The sequence below is a fragment of the Chiroxiphia lanceolata genome, chromosome 1 (assembly GCF_009829145.1).
Source record: "Chiroxiphia lanceolata isolate bChiLan1 chromosome 1, bChiLan1.pri, whole genome shotgun sequence".
Taxonomy (NCBI): Eukaryota; Metazoa; Chordata; class Aves; order Passeriformes; family Pipridae; genus Chiroxiphia; species Chiroxiphia lanceolata.
The window spans coordinates 76075350-76092208 of NC_045637.1; the positions used below are offsets into that span (position 1 = coordinate 76075350).

At 34.5% G+C, this 16859-nt stretch overlaps 1 protein-coding gene across 9 annotated transcripts in view; it reads right to left on the reverse strand.

The window, feature by feature from the left end:
• The window catches only part of DNAH5 (dynein axonemal heavy chain 5), a 113885-nt gene that overhangs the window by 16008 nt on the left and 81018 nt on the right, over nucleotides 1-16859 (reverse strand). For all 9 annotated transcript variants that reach the window (XR_004359257.1, XM_032699993.1, XM_032699965.1 and 6 more), the window contains 9 exons: nucleotides 15176-15290; nucleotides 14758-14934; nucleotides 11674-11877; nucleotides 10112-10291; nucleotides 9144-9281; nucleotides 8472-8607; nucleotides 6733-7049; nucleotides 5273-5428; nucleotides 4654-4836 (listed from right to left, as the gene is read on the reverse strand). Coding sequence is in view for 8 of the 9 variants with exons in the window: in XM_032699993.1 (XP_032555884.1) it covers nucleotides 4654-4836; nucleotides 5273-5428; nucleotides 6733-7049; nucleotides 8472-8607; nucleotides 9144-9281; nucleotides 10112-10291; nucleotides 11674-11877; nucleotides 14758-14934; nucleotides 15176-15290 (1606 nt within the window). In the remaining variant the exon portion in view is untranslated. The remainder of the gene's footprint in view (nucleotides 1-4653; nucleotides 4837-5272; nucleotides 5429-6732; nucleotides 7050-8471; nucleotides 8608-9143; nucleotides 9282-10111; nucleotides 10292-11673; nucleotides 11878-14757; nucleotides 14935-15175; nucleotides 15291-16859) is intronic.

The window sequence follows — 16859 nt, forward strand, 5'->3', positions numbered from 1 at the left end:
ATAAAACAGTTTAAAAAATACTGATCCTACTAAAACAGTGTAAGCCAAGAGTAACTGCAGTAATTTGGGGGTAAGAATTCCAGTGGTATTTCTGACACAAGGTCTATTACTAGGTTTCTGAACCAGCTACATAAGTAGGCATTAACAAATCTTTTCAATAAATACTATGGAACATGCTCATATCATGCCCTAAAAGAATAAGATGTTCAGAATAGTAATGGTTTTTCTTCCCTTTCTGTTTCAGAAAAGACAACTGCAAAGACCTTTCCAGGCATAGGATTTTTTTTTTTCACTCCATCTGATCTCATCCTCATTTATGCCTTGTTTTTTAATCAGCATATTGAAAATTTAGTCTCAGTTACAATGGTCATCCTAAGTCATCAAATTAAGCAGCAAATATTTCAAAAAGTGCCTCTGAAAATACTCTTCCATCAAACAGGAATGATGGAAGCCTCTCACTAAAATGCTTCATTGATTAAGAAAATATGTAGAACTTAAGTGTTTATTTGATTATTTTTGATAATATAGTTATGTACCTAGTTTGTTTTCCAGTGCTCATATATAAAGGATGGACAGCTGTTAATCAACAGTTTCACATTAAAAAAAACACCAAACCTGTTTGAAATACCTAAAAAAAAATATTCTTCACAGATAATAGTCCTTTCAGTTCATTCTTATAATACTTTTTAAATTAACCTTTAAAAACTTATTACAAATTAATTGCTCAGAGATAAAAATCCTCTATTGAAATATTACAAAATGTTTCAATACATTACAGTGAAGTAAAAAGAAAGAATAGAGATGTGATGGGTTAAGAGTATAAGATATGAATCAGCAGTAAGTGAGCCAGTTGGTAGAAATATTGGCTATGTCTACAGAAGTACTCCTTCTCTGTTTACAAAGACCTGGTGAACAATTTCAACTAACTTGGAAGTTGTGTGTTCAGTTCACCCTTGCCAAGTCCACTTCTGCACTGCTCACTGGCTGCTAATATTCCAAATAAACAGGGACAACACTAAGAAATACGTAACCTCTCAAATAGCACTAGAGGCTTAATGGACCTGAGATCTCAGCAAGGTTTAAGGAAAGGATTTATTCCCTCATTTCAGTAGCCTTCATTTATACAGATTTGAAACACTGTTACAAGTTAGATATTGCTATTTTGTTTTCCCTCATTCCAAACTTGCAATCTTTTCACCCCTACATTCTCCTTACATTCCTAAGTAATTCGAGCATTCATTTCTTTTAAAGAATGTCCTTTTACCTTAAAAAGGAAATTAAGAAAAATATTGTACTAGTATCAGATTTAGGGTTTTTTCTTGTCACTTGTACAAAAGGTACATTGAAACATCATAATCATCATCAGGCAGAAAATATTATTTTACAGTCATTATAGAATAATGTAAATGCCACATAACTTAAAAGATGTGCTTACAGATTCAAAAGATTCTGACAAAAACTGATGAAAAAAAGCAAGAAAACTACAGTTAACTGCATTTTAATCAACTGATTAAACAGGTAACAATTTTAGGAAGCAAGACAAGCATCATGTAAGTTTGATGAATCAGAAACCCTTTTTTAAAAGTATAGTATTAAAAGAAAGTTAGCATCCAATTAAATATAATAATTAACATGCTGAGCCAAATTAAATTTCATGTTTTGCTGAGTTCAGTTTAAAAGGTTAAACATACTTTGGAGTGCAATGCATTTTAAAAACTGAAAGCTGTTTTCCACACAAGAAGAGCCTGAGAAACAAGTTGGAAACAGAATTAACAAACTAAAGTGAAGGATTCTTAAATGAAAACCTTAGTGAAAAAAATCCGTCTATTAAGCTCTTAAAATACTTTTTGCAGATCAGAAAGTGGACATAGTTAAAAGTTTTCTTTGTATCTTCAAAAATTTCCAGTCAGAACAGCAAGGATGAAGAAAAACTAAGCCAAGTTGCCATGTATAGAAATTTAAGGAACTTGCATCCAGCTTTATGGAATTCCTTTCACAAGCAGATGACATTTTACAGTCTGTAACAAAGAACACTAGTTCTTGTTAATATCCATAAAATATAAAAGCTGCTAAACAGCTTATATCATTCTATCACAAAATGATTCACAAGTACAAGAATTTGTTCCTTGCGAATCCTGAGCCTTTTTCCAGTACAGATCTTGAAATATGAATGTGAAAATTCAAAAAGCCATAAACAGTTCTTGCATGTTATAACTCCACCACTAATCTGACATATCCATGACACTAAATAAAATTCTTTTTTGTCAAATTTCTTAACAGCTAATGTATCAAAATAAGGATATCAATAAAATAACATGTTATACTACATGCAGACATACAGCAAGTCTCTCAAATCCAATTATTCCATGAAATAGAGTATAACATTTATACAGATGTACCAGCTGCCCTTTGACCTTCTTATGCTTCACTCACATCTTGGAATTGGTTTAACATTCTGATAGAAGAGAAGAAATCAGTACCAGCATTCTTATCAGTATTCAATCAATTCTGTGAAATGTATTTGACACAGATTTTACTAATAAGCATACCAAACAACACCGTAGCAGATAGTTAGACTCTGCAGAAACTTCAAATGATGAGGTGTAAACACTCCCTTTCCTTCTTGCATGTCTAAATCTCATTCATTCTAAGATCAGAACTGTATCAGAGACAGTGGAATGGCAAGAAGGATAGAAATGTGCATGCAAATCTTGAAGAACACTAATTTCAGAGAAATAATCTCTTTTTGGGATAGAATTTCCTTACATACATTCTAAGACTGGATATCACAAAGCAGTGATACTGCTCAAATCATTTGGTAAACTGCCTCACAGCTAAGCAATTCCATCACTTCCCTTCCAAAGGCTACAAAAGGTAGCAAGAATCCAGACACTTAGGAGAGGAATGCCCAAATTCCCAAAGATGAGTAATTAGATACCATAGAAAAAAAGGTATTGGATCGCAGGATATTTCAAATTGACTCTTCAGGAAACCTTGAACCACAGGATGTATGAACAGAGGCAAAGTAAACTGTAAAGTGGTACGTATATTCTATGGAACTCCCCCTTTCTGTCAGGTGGCCCACTTGTCATTTATCTATCAACAATATCCCCCAGGTGGTCTCAAACAAAACAGTAGTGAGTATACTACTCTGAGAATCTGGTTCAGAAAGCATAGTATGTCCACTCATTAGACATTCCCTGTTAGTCGTAAAGAGACAGCCAGATAGCAGAATAATTTTAATTTGGAAGGCACCTACAGAAATTAACTAGTTCAACTCCCTGCTCAAAGCAGGTCTAATAATTCAGTTGCTCAGAGCAATGTCCAGCTGAGTCTTGAACTCTTCCAAGAATGGAAATTCCACAAAATCACACGGTCATCTGTTCTTGGATTCCTGGGTAATCTGTTCCTGGTTTTGACCACTCTCAATGTAATTATTTTTTCTTAATATCTAATCAGAATTCCCCATGTTCCAACTTGAGTCTGTTACTTCTCAGTCTATTGCTTTGCACCTCTGATAAAAGTCAAGCTCCTCTCTTTCTGTGTCCTCCAAGCAAGGATACAGAAACTGCAATGACTGGAGGAATTTGTTGATTAACTGACTTTCATCTGAAGGAATGTGCTGTATTGCAAGGCCCGAGAAGTGAAGTTTGGCATAAGGCTTTGTGAATATACACGTCACAGCATGTTTCAGAAAAACGGTGATAATTTCATTACATAGTGGGTTGTCAAGCTGTCATTGGTTGAAACAAAGCTGACCATGCAATGAACCTGTCTGACAAAATACAGACTGTCACAGAATGAGTGTGATTTCTTTCATGAGATCCATGGACTGTTTGGGAATGAAATGCAACTACTTGACATGAACAAGATGACTGAGACTGTTAACAAGAAACATCTTACATTTGGCAAGGGGGGAGGAGGTGGTGCTGGAAGAACAGGAGAACCTCAACAAATGCCACACTAAGGGAACAAAGACATTCATCTCATTCCTCTCTAGTGAAGGCAGCCTGGAACTATTGCCAAAATCTTAGTAAATACACAGTCATAGTGTCTCCAACATTGCATGATTTTATAGCTACAGGGATTAGGTGTTCAATAGTTTGAAAAATACCAATCAGCCTCCCTCCAGAACTGCTGGTGGCATGTTGATTGGGATTGTCATCCTGAAATTGGACTTCCTCAACTAATATATCTGCATAGTCAAAATTAGTAGGTTTCCCCTTGGAGCAAGAAAGTAGCAAAGTCTAAATCCTTTTCACCAAAAGGTTGGTGACACCAACTACCAATGGTTATGTTGCCCTGAGCTCCACAGCGTGTAGACAGAAGAACATCAGTTTTTATTCTAAGCCCTTTTCCTTTTCATAGGCCATTCTCATGAGGTTGTAACTCATTGAGGCGGAAAAAAATAAGGTGAACATGGTAAGGTTGCAACAATAAAGAGAAATAGAAACTTCCGCATAAATAAGTCAATTGCTTCTGTGCCAGTTTTTAAATCATCACAAATAGGTTATATTAAGAATAATCACAATACAGAGAGCCAGAAAGTTACCCTGTAATATGGGAATAGAAAATAACAAAGTAAAATTAGAGCATTCTACAGGTAAATGTAAAAAGTACAGCCAGGAAAATAGATACAATCAATTCTTTTACCTGTTTCTCTGTGAGAATGACTCTGCCTAAGAGTTGATTTTCAAGACCTTTCATCGTCACAGTAAAGTCAATTATGGAGGTTCGAGCACTAATTTCAGGAGAGTAACACGGATTTGACAGTTTTGTAGTAATGTAAAGTCTGAAGCCATCCATAACATCTACTTCCTTATCACCAACTTTCACCTTAAGAAAAGTATTAAAAAGAAGTCTTGAGATATCAAGAACCAGTACACACTCTTTCAGATACTGAATATAGGAAAAAAGGCTACATTTTTTTGTTTAAAGGCATAAAAATACAGTTTTAAATTATACATGTGATGCAAACAATTTGCTGAGAATACCTATGGACCACTTAAAATGGCCCATTCACAGATTATTTCAATTTTTTTGAATTGTCATAAGGAAAAGGATAAGGAACTCTATACGTTAAATATATTGAGCATTTGTGATCTTAAACTCTACCTTTTTTATTTTTTTTTGTATTAGCATTAATCAAATTTAAATTACTTTAATTTTTCATAGTCCTATATTTATTAGGAGTTATTTTGTTAAGGGCAAAGGTGGGGGGAGGGAAGGGAAGGGGCATTTCCACTTGTTTGCTCATTTGTTTTATTTTTACCTTGTTAGCTGAACCTGTTTTAATGATGTTTCTTTCCAAAACATTATCCAGTGCTGGGTCAAGCTCTTCTCCAACATCTTCTACTAAGAGAGGCCTTCCCAAAGAAAGGCTGTCTTCTAAATGATTTCTAAAATACTTGTGATTCAAAGAAGTGATCTAAAAATATAAAAAGAGATCTATATATTATATTATGACCAGTTATCAAGCTTTATGGGGTTTTAATATTTATAAATTATTTCATTTTATTAAAATTACTGCCAAAACAATGATCTGATGAGTAGACTAGTATTAAGGTGAGAATCGTGACCACAAGAAAAGGTAGCATCAAATTACCATATTCTCTCTCAGATCTCATGGAACTAAACTTCTATTTTGCAACTGCAAAAGTAGAAGGAAAGCAGCACTGAACACTTGCAGTTTTTGCATCCTATGAGTGCAACTACTCGAGAATTTCACAGTAAAAATTCACAGGAACCTTTTAGCATCTTCTATTTTATCCTGGATAACATCCCCAAGTCAAACTGCAGCAGGGTCAATTCCAAGACCAGGGCTCTTCCAGTTTGTTCTTTTTTCTCCTTGAAAATTAGGTGGTTACATCGAACAAGACCTTAAACAATCTTTGCTTTAAAATGCAGTCATCAGTATAACCATGATTAATTTTTAACATGTGCACAAAGCACATTCAGCTTAGATTTTAATAATGCTGTAAACAAACTAATAATAATTTTTAACATAACTAGCTAGGCATCCATTAAAGGGTTCCACTCCAAGATAAAAATCAACATGAAACTGGTAGCAATACTTTCAGAGCCACTCTATTATCACCCCTCAAGTTCCTCTTTATGGTTTTCAGGCATCTTTTTTTTAAGGTGGTTTATTGGTGTAATCATAATTGCAGAAAGTAAGGACTTTCTTTCTCATACTTTCATGTTTGCATTGAATTGGTGTTTCTTGCCTTAGACTGTACATTGTGGTACTACTGTCTTCCCTGTATACTTGCAGAATACTTAGCACCTGACCTCCATACTAAGACAACAGAAATTAAAAATAATTTCTGATTAAAAGGTGATAAAAATATCATGCTATGAACCTTCATTTTAAACATTTAGATGAAATTGTAATAATGAACTAGTTGATGGGGTTTTCCTAACATTTACAGTATTCTGCAAACATACTTATTTATCAGACATTGCCCATCCAGCCAATTTTCCAACAGTTTATGTTTCATTAAAATAAATTCATTAAACAAATGGAGTCACTGGTGCTAAGAGGCTTCAAATGTACACTTTCATATCTAGCCAGATTTCAAATGTAACAAAATATATCTGAGATGTCCTTTATATCCAGACGAGACATTTTATATAAATGGCATTTGCTAAGCATTATGTGAATCACTAAATTGTAATATTTTGTAAGTTAAGAGTTTCTAGGGATTATGAAAGCATCAGCATTTCTATTACCTGAAGTTCATTTCTGCCTTCCTTATTTTTAATCCAAATTTTACCCTGTGCCTGTGGATCAATTAATAAAGGATAACGAGATGCTTTAGTGACAATGATTCCATTCTGTATGGATAAGTCATCATTTGGCAATCCTTGCAAGTTCCATTCACTTATAGTTGGAACATCAGTCAACATTTCTATGAGATTCAAGTTGTAACAAAAGGGTATTTTTCGGCTTCTCATTTCCTTTTGCCAGTCATGTAATAGCAGACTGCGGAACTCTTGGTTAAAAGGACCAGAATAGGACAGAAAAGCTGTAGCCAAGAGTACATCACCTTAAAGAGAAAAAGGAAAAAAAAAAAAAGGAAAGAAAAAAAAAGCATTACAACTTTTCCAATTCTGTTAATGAGTGAGCTGCTCCCTTCCCTAGTTGTTACATGTTTTAGCTGGTAACTGAAGAACATACTTTAACTCCTAAAGAAGGCAAATCAGCCTTTTTCCCAAGGCTCATTACAGAACTAGAAAACACTACATTTTAGTAGATGTCATGTTTACTTTATCCTTAGAATGCAACTTTAGGAATCAAGAGATGGGCATCTGGCAGCTCGCCAAGGTCAACCCAACACACACACCCCCCCGCCACTATTCCAAACACTACCTCCTGCACAAGCAGGACATGGAAGAATAAACTTACTAATAAAATTCCATCGTTTCCTTGCACAGTCATGAGAACAGGCTTAAATAATATTTTTTGGGAGAGAAAAAAACCTTTATTTATAAGTACTAATTCAACTAAATTAATTGTAAATCAATTACAAGTACTAATAATAAAAATTGTAACAGCAACATTATGAAGGTATTAAGTGTGACAGGTTTTAATCTTCTGTTCAGCTTCAAAATTTTCCCCCTAAAATTCATGACACGCTAGATTGGGGGTTTTTGTACCTCTGAAGTAAGAATGCAAGATTCAAACTGAAGAAGATATGATACTTTTATACTGAGCCGTAATACTTTTTAGACATTTTCAAGTTATCTATAAAAAAACCTTGATGAATTTGTGGGGAAGGTAACCCACATTTTTAATAAGTTAATACACATACACATATTATACCAGCAAATAAAATACAATCTAGCTACTGTAATACAACTTATACAAAAATATCTGATTTTTACAGCCTTTCAAGGCAAAAGTCAGAGAAGAAACTTCAACCCACAGTAAAGGCCAAGATAAATTTCATTTATTGATCTAACTAATAAACTAATTATTTATTACAAAGTACTTTAGTTTACAAGTGCAAATTTATAAAATAAAAATTAACTTCTAAGAAACAGAAGTCTTATGAACATAAGTAGCTGCCATTAAAAATATTGATTTCTACGTATAAATGTCAGTGCCTGAATATCAGTCTTCCTCTCTTCCATGTGTATTCTCAGTTATACACATTTTATTGGCAGTTGTTAACATATCACTCCCTTTGGACCCACAAACATCATCAGGTTAAAACACTGGTGTCCCAAATATGTTTCACCGCATTCACAAAGTCCATTATCTTTTTTTTTTTTAAATATGAACTTTAGCCTCATATTGTATTTTTCACCTAACAGTGCTTTAGCAAGGGAATTAAAACAATTACCCTCACTTTAGCAACAAGGATCTAAACTACAAAGGAAAAGCTTTAAACTTCAAATGTTTTCAGTTTCATTATCCATTAAAACTCAAGGAACTCGCAAGTTCAAAGGCGTGGACGCAAACTTACCAACTAGCCTCTTGGTTTGCACGGCAAACTCTTTACTCTGTTCTGTCCACCTCTCTTTTTCACCTGCTAAGCCACTTATAAGACTTGAGGCAGTTTGCATTTTATGTCGGCAACGCTCAGCATCTTCCAGCAAAGTCTAGAGAAAACCACACACCAAGAAAAAAGGTTTACAGTCATGTATCTGATAGGCCAGAAGGATCTCTATATCTAATAAAAACAGTCAATAAACAACAGTTTAAAAATTTATTCTCAAACATTTATATCACCATGCAGAGAAGAAGGGAAAGTCAGATGGAAAAAAATATCAGGACAAATTATCAACATCTATCAGAAAAAAGATTCAACTTCTGAATATTTCTGTTCTTAACTTTCATTTTGGCCTAGTTGTTAAATAATATGCAAAATTCCTGATACCTATTAATTCTGGGGTATTATACCCAGAATTTCAAATTATACACAAACATACCTTTTGAGGAGGTAGGAGGGAAGAGGGGAGATGATTAGTGGCAAAAGAGAGAGGTAGGAATCAAAGAGACAGTATCCAAAAAATATCTATCTCTTATCTGCTGTCCATCAACATCCTATTCAGGGAATAACAGTGAAATTGAAAGAATGTATTAAGTATTCCTTAAAATAAGGGTAGAAACTACTTTTCTGTGAAGAGCAATTCACCTGTTTTTCTCTCATTGCAGTCTCATACTCTGCCTGCACAATATCTAGTTCTTCTTGCTTGGCTCCCAGTTCTTCTTGAGCTTTCTGCAGATCCAGCATTGCAGTGTTTAGGCGATTCTCCTGAATTGCTAAATTAGCCTATGGAGCATACAAACATAAAAGTGTATTCACACATAGAGAATGCCAAAGCTCTTGCTATAATGTATTTCCAAATAAAATTCTTCTTTAGAGATTTCATCATTCAGCAAAACTTATTATTTAAATTTTACAACATGCTAACTTTCTATTGCAGATAGCTGCAGTTAAGCAATTGGTTTAACAACAATTAGAAAAAAAATAATTAAAAAAAATTCTTCAGTCATTCAGTCATTCTTCATCTGACACAAAAGTTAGTCTGACCTAGTTTGCAGAAGAGACTGACGCCACTAGAAGCCTATTCGATATCTTCAACCAATATGCTTTGTCTAACTACAAACCTTACTTCCCTCTTGGTCTTTGCTATTGTAAATACAAGCTATTCTTTGTTAGAATCACACTTGACCATGTTCTTCCTGACTTTCATTCTAAATATTTGGGCCTGTTTTTCTCTAAATAACACTGATGAACAGAGTCTCTGTACAGTCTGCTTATGAACTGAGATCTGGAACATTAAAAGAACCAGACCCTTAATTAAAGTAAAGCAACTGCAATATTGAATTTAACAAGATGACAAATGTTTCAATCCCATTCAGAAGGTGTCCAGAGGCATAAAACTGCACAATCTCTTTCATAGTTTTGACGACTTAAAGTGCAAGTACATTTGAAATATATTTTATTGTAGAATTCCAATGTTCAAGAGAATCAATTCCTAGAGCGACAAGCACCAGCTCAAATAAAGCAGATGGCATTTCCAGCAGATTAAATTCTAAAGTGCAAACAGGTGGGAGGAGAAGGAGAAAAGAGTGTTTGTGAGTGACTAACAGACATACCTTTAAGGGTAATACTTCTCTGTTGATGGAAAAAAATACAGCCATAGCTTTGGTCCATGAGCAAAGGCCAGCAACATTCCCACACACTCTCTTAGCTGTCTCAATGTTGTAGTCCACCATTTCAAAATAAGGGCTCAAAAGTTCTACCACTTCTTCATTAATTGTGTCCTTTGGAAATTGCTAAAGAAAAATTTAAAGAGTGTAATACACATAATGTAGGTAACAAATGCAAAATATTCACGTGTTTTAGAACACAAAGAACACTATGAAGATCATAAGTGTTACTGACAAACAACTAATACGGTCTTTGTCTCATGCATCTTTGAGAACTTTACAAAGTCATTCAACTCTTCTGTATTCTTACAAAATGGAAAAGTTTGCCTTCATTTATGATCTTTGCTATCTTACACTCACTATTACCATTACACAGCTAATTGTTGATACAAAATATCACTAACATCCTGCTTGAAGTTCCCTTTTGCTCAAGATAGAACAAGTGCCTTAGCAATCTTCAAAAAGAAAAGGAAATTCTTAGCTCTGGTTCATAAACATACATTCCACAAAACAGTCCTTTCAAAGGGCAAGACTTAAATTACATTATCTCATTAGTGGAATGTATTTCAATTTAAAGAATTTATTTTTACTCTCTCTTTTCTATAAAAAACATATTTTCCATTTTTCCTTCTCAAAAGCTCTCAATTTTCTCCCTCAAATTTATTTGCAAGGTATAATGAAAGTCTATTATTGACAAACTTGAAAAATATCTGTTCCCTGAAGCACAAACAGGTTTAGTTATGCACAAGCAAAATGAAAGGTTGAAGCCCTTCAGTAAATCAAAAATCCTTATAAGTAAATGCAATGTGAATATCACATAAATAACATCTATGGCACTACCAACCATACAAAGCTGGTCAAGCCTGCGATCTCTGATTTCCCACTAGATCAACGACAGATTAAGGAAACTCAAAAAGCAGAAATCAGTGATGATAACATCCAGTGGGGTAGGACAAGGTACCATTTATTCCAACTAGATGAACTGTAATATTATTAGTTTAAGTCATGAAAATGGATTTGTTTAGTAGTTACTCTTTCCATTTTCCTAGACCCATGCTATGGACGTGAAATCCCCAAAATTTAAAAAATTCTGGTTGCGTTCACCCTAATAATCAAGTACTCTTTTGCAAGCCAGTGCACAAGTTGTAACGTTGAAAATTAATGAAAAGTTAGATAAGAGAAAAAAAGATATTTTCTATCAGCTTTATTGAAACAGATACGTAATGGTTATTCAAACTAAATGCTTAAAGCTTTGAATCATTTGTCACTGAAAGTAATTTCATTGCCTTACCTAGGAAAAACTATAATTGACTTATGACATGACTTTGCCAGAAGGATTCAAATTTATTTCACTTTGACATACTTATTTTTAAGCCCTTAACATTTCAGATCTATCGTGTGCGTGATTTCCCTTGCACATTTGTTCTCCTATGAACACCAGAGAAAACATTGTCCCTTATTTTCCTATATTAAAAAAAAGTACATGAAAAAGAAGGTTGCACAAGCACCTGTAGGTTCTGCAAGAAGTTCCCTGCTGTCATAAGTTTCAAAGATTCTTGCCACGATGGGACAGTACAGCGTTTTTCCTGATCAATTTTCACACTGTTCACTTTACGCTGGAAGAGCAGTAACACACAGTCCATGATACGCATGATGAGGTGGGGAGGTCGTCCCAGTGTGCGCACAGTGGCAATATCTGTAGGTTTTATTGTCTGTGAATTTAAAACAAAAGGTAAAGCAATTACTGTTATTGTTTATTCAGTAAGACAGAGTACAAAGCTCGCCAACAGTATTAATCCATGGGAGAAAAATAATTATATTTATATTTACTTTTACCTCTAAAAAGCATGAAGCTAGAAGGACCCTCCAACCAGATTTTCCCTACTAACTCCTATCAACTACTAGGAAACCTCAGCACAGCAGCACCTAACAACCTAAAACTACCATGTATGGTTTGGACAAAGTGAAGAGCAAAACAGAAACATTTTGACATTTTACCGATTTTTTCAAATGTATACATATTGACCAGGAACTGAGTCTAGAAAGGAAAATACATTCTGTTGACATCTAGCAAATGAAGGTGAATTAAGGAAACCAGTGAGAAGGCCTCATACATGTATAGATTTTCACCTTCTGATCCATCTTACTGGGAACATTCCTGGTGTAGAAGCAGGTCTGCGAGAAAAATACATTATAATAATGTATGAAAACCTAGACCCTACTAATTAAGGACAAGTAAGCCTAAGGTGCAAGTCTAATACTGTAATTCACAACTCTACTGTAGTCACGAATCAGAAAGGATTATGAGAAAAGTCTACTGAACATGTCTCCTTAGAGAAGAATCAATGAGAGCAGTAGAGCTTAACTGCACCACATACTGAGCAAAAAACACTGAACAGTAGTAACTGCTGACGGGCAGACACACTCTAGAACAGGCAGAACTCTTATTAGAAGCACTGCTTATCCACAGGCACTTTAATCCGTTCAAGTACACTACAGTGGCAAACAGTAAGCAACAGGTTACTGCAAGTGGTATGACATCTTGCTTCTAGCCTAGCACACACCTTACTGGGAATTCATGAAAGAAGATTTTAATTACTTGTGTCTATACTTCAGAGAAGGGATTGTAAATTATTGCAGATTATCCTTCTGATGGCCTTATGTTTCCCCTTATGTTTTGCTGCTCATTGGGTTCAGTGTGCACCAAATAATTCAGTAGAGTTTTTCCAAATATCTGCGTGGGAACTTTAACCAGTGTTTCTTAGTGACTGTTAGGAAATTCAGCCCAACATTTTTTGCTAGCATCCAAATTGTGGCAAAATTGTTGCATTTAATTTCTATTTATTTATTTACTTACTTATAATTGTGCATTTTTATTGCAGGGAAAAGTGCACCTAACTTTTATTGAACTTTGACAATTCTTACTCAAACTTTAAAAAAACTAATCTCATTATATGTTTAGAAATGCTTATAAGCTGTTCTGTACCTACCTGTCTCTTAACATAGCATTTACCAATCCTAAAATACGTAAAAAATTGAGTGAAATAGCTAACTGCACATTTATTCTTTCCATCTGGGTAGTGACCTTTATATTTATCAAATATTTTAATAGGCTTTTGCCCAAACTGCAAGCAGAATTCTACTATTGGAATCCCTAGATGGAAATTTGCAAACCTGTAATGATTATGAGATTCATTTTTTGAAAGATGCAGACTCATATAGAGAATTTTCTTGCTTAAGGGAGTTTCTGAATGAATGAAAGAATGCATGCTGAGAACACATATATACATGCTGACAGGCTTGCTTTCACGATAATTTGCCATTCTCCTTTAGACACAAGCAAAGCAACTTATAGAAAATGCAAGAATTTCAAGATTAAGCCCAAATACCTTTCCCATTGTGAAGTCTCACAGTAATGCTAGTGTAGCTTTTTTTATAATTGGATTTTCATTTATTAGCACCCTACATTTCAAGAAGAGGAGTATTGTTTTGGTTCAGCAATTTTAGTCAAAGTCAGAAAGTAAGCTGTAATAAGTTGCTGGACCAAACACAGAACACTGGTGCTCTCTTTATACCTCAGACACTGACCAGTTAACATTGTTTGGGGCTTTTTCACTTGTCAGGATACTTGGCCATCACTGGGTTAATTGTTTTGTTGTTGCTTTTTTAACCTTTTTCCTGTAGCTAAGTATCAGGATCTTAGGATCTGCTCTTATTCCACTCTTACCAGCTGTCATGTCATCAGCCAGCATTTAGACTTTTCCACTCTGCCCTTTAAGAATCACAGCAGTCAGAGATTGTTAAACATCTCTCCCTCAAAGTGAAGTCATACATTCAGAAGATCCATGAAAACTTTTCTATATTAGATTATCATGGCATTCATTCAAATCAGTCTTTAACTGTCACAACTGCTGGCAGCCTCTAAAGTGGAAAGGAAAACCTTCCAGTAAACCTACATAAAAACTTTTATTTATTGTTTTGAGTTTTTTTCTTCTGAGGTTTTTTCTTCATTCTTCTCAGTTTCTTGAGATGCCAGCTCCCTGCTATTAAAAAAGCTTTACAAAAAGAGTATTTCGAAAGAAATGAAGTCCCATGATGATTGCTAGAAGTATTGGTAATGCCACAATTCGTAGGAAAAAATAATTATTTTTTTTAAGACAGAAAATAGTGGACCAGCAAACCTATTAAAAATGCAATTTACTTGTGAAAACTTAAAATAGGAGGTTTAGATTTGGATGGAATTATAACTGGTTTTACATGGAAAGCACTTCTTCACTCATTGCACACAAGCTGTTTAACAACAGTATCGACATTCAGATAGTGGTCTAATATCAACCTGCAACACATCATATATCAATTAGTTTCAAATAAAAGTTAAAACTTGTCCTTGTCTGAAAATTGCTTATTTGCAGTTTGGTACTTGTGCAAAAAAGGAAAACAAAACTGAACCTAAACGGCCTCAAAATATGTGTGTTTATTTGCATACATTTTCTGTCAACTGAAGAGCTATGCAATGCACCTGCAATCTTGTATTTCAAAGACACCCGTCTCCTTAGTAGTAAAATAATGTTATACACGGTCTAAATACTAACCTGTAAGGCTGCTTCTGCCTCTTCCAAAGCAGGCTTAGCAGCTTCTAACTTCTCTTCAGCAATGGCTTTGTCAACTGAGATACTGTCCACAATAGCTTGAGCTTTGTCTTTCACTTTCTGAACTTCACCCTTCACATTCTCAGCAGCCTGTGCTTTTACTGTAACTTCTTTCAATACCTAGAATGTGAGTAAACCCATATGCCAAATATTAAAAAACAACCTAGTTAAAAGAATGTATTAATTTTTGTTGTAAAATTGTATCATGTCAATTCCAAAACCAGAAAATCAAACAAGATAACTTTCGCCAAGATCCCTTTTTTCCAACACTTCACTTTACTTGACCGATCTTTTCAAAATAGAAGAAATAAAAGGAGAAAAAAAAAATCAAACAGCACTACATTTTGAAGGCTGTACATACCATGTCAGCTTTTTCATTGGCAATTTGAAGTTCCTTTTCTTTTATCTCCAGCTCTCTGCTTAGAGCAGCCACTGATTCAGAGGCCTCTTTCAATTTTTCCAGTCCAGTATTTATTCTGGAGTTAAAAAACAAAATGAGAAGCACCTAAATCCCTATGTAATTTACACTCCATTTTCCAAATTATTCCATCTATAGAATGAATCGCATCAATCTGAATGAACAGTAGCAAAAGATGTTTTACACCAAAAATAAAAGTTGGACAGGAATTTTCTGGTGTCTTCAGAATCAATAAAGTGAACAATAAAGTACATGAATAAAGTCTGAAGCTTGAAATTTTACCCACTTCTAATTCAAACTGTATGTCTTTATCATTGCATAAAAATCCTATGTGTTGGTTCCATATATGTCACTGTCCCTGTGAGCTCCAAGCTGACACTCAAAGGACTGAGTTCTATACAACAGAAAGCATTTTCACTAAAATTCTGAGAACTATATCAAATTGATATTTCTTCTTTGAAGAGGATACTGAAAAGAAACCAAAACAACCAAACAAGAGTAACAGAAAAATAGTATTGCAAAAAGACTTCTCTAATTGAGCATTAAAATGCCTCTTCAACAGTGCTTTTTTTCTATCAAAAAGTAAGTCTTCACTTGGGACTTTTCAGGCAAGTTTAAGTGGCCTCTAGAGAGAGTGTTATTGCAAAGGCTAAGCAGTACTTGGACAGCTGAACAAATACCGGTGAACAGACAAAGTTTAGCACCTGCCATACCATGCAACTAAGGTACAAAGGTTAAGTGAATCAAATTGGCATGCACGAACTAACATAGTACACGTGAAGGTAGAAAACAGGACCAGACCCCACTGTTTTACAAGTCTTCACTCATAAGGTAACTACGGATTTCTAACTCAAACTGATTTTGGAACCAAAGAATGTTTCAAAATGCAATAAATAGTTTGAGTCTTTCTTAAAGGTTTCCAGCTCTTTTTGACAATCTTTGAAAATTGAGAAGACCATTTTTCTTAAGGGTGATATCAATTGATACAGTAAATGTTAATTTTACATTATAATTGAGTGTTTTTAACATGATGATATATCTGCAAATAGATCTCATTAGGTTAATAAAGCACCTGAACAGAGGAATGAGTACATCAAAATCACTTTAATATTCTACAATTATATTATATTCTACAATTATTAAAAAAAACAAAAAAAAAAAACCCAAAAAACCAAAAAACCAAAACCTCAGCAGTCTAAGTGAGGGTCTATGATCACAAAACCACAACCACCAAGGGTATTTCTCATATGTTCATATCAGGAGGACAGAACTGTTCAGCAAGAAAATAAAAGTTGCTCTCTGGTAAATTAAATGCTATTGTGAATATATTATAAAATTACATGTAGATGTCTGTTGACGGCTGGAGTTCCGGAACACACGCAGACGATCAATAAGATCAGACGATGTCCAATTTATTATTTAAATGAGTTAACTTTTATACAGTTTAGTTTCTTCTGGGTACACACTTACAAAAAGGCGATTGGATAGCTCAGTCTGTGCACGTGTCTGATGCCTTCAGTTCATTGGATCTGAAGCTCTGTCCACGCGGTCTGAGATCATTTTTGCCACCCAAAGTCCCTCCTACGGATCCGCCTTTAGGGGCTTTCTGAGATCCTGCAGGTGTTTC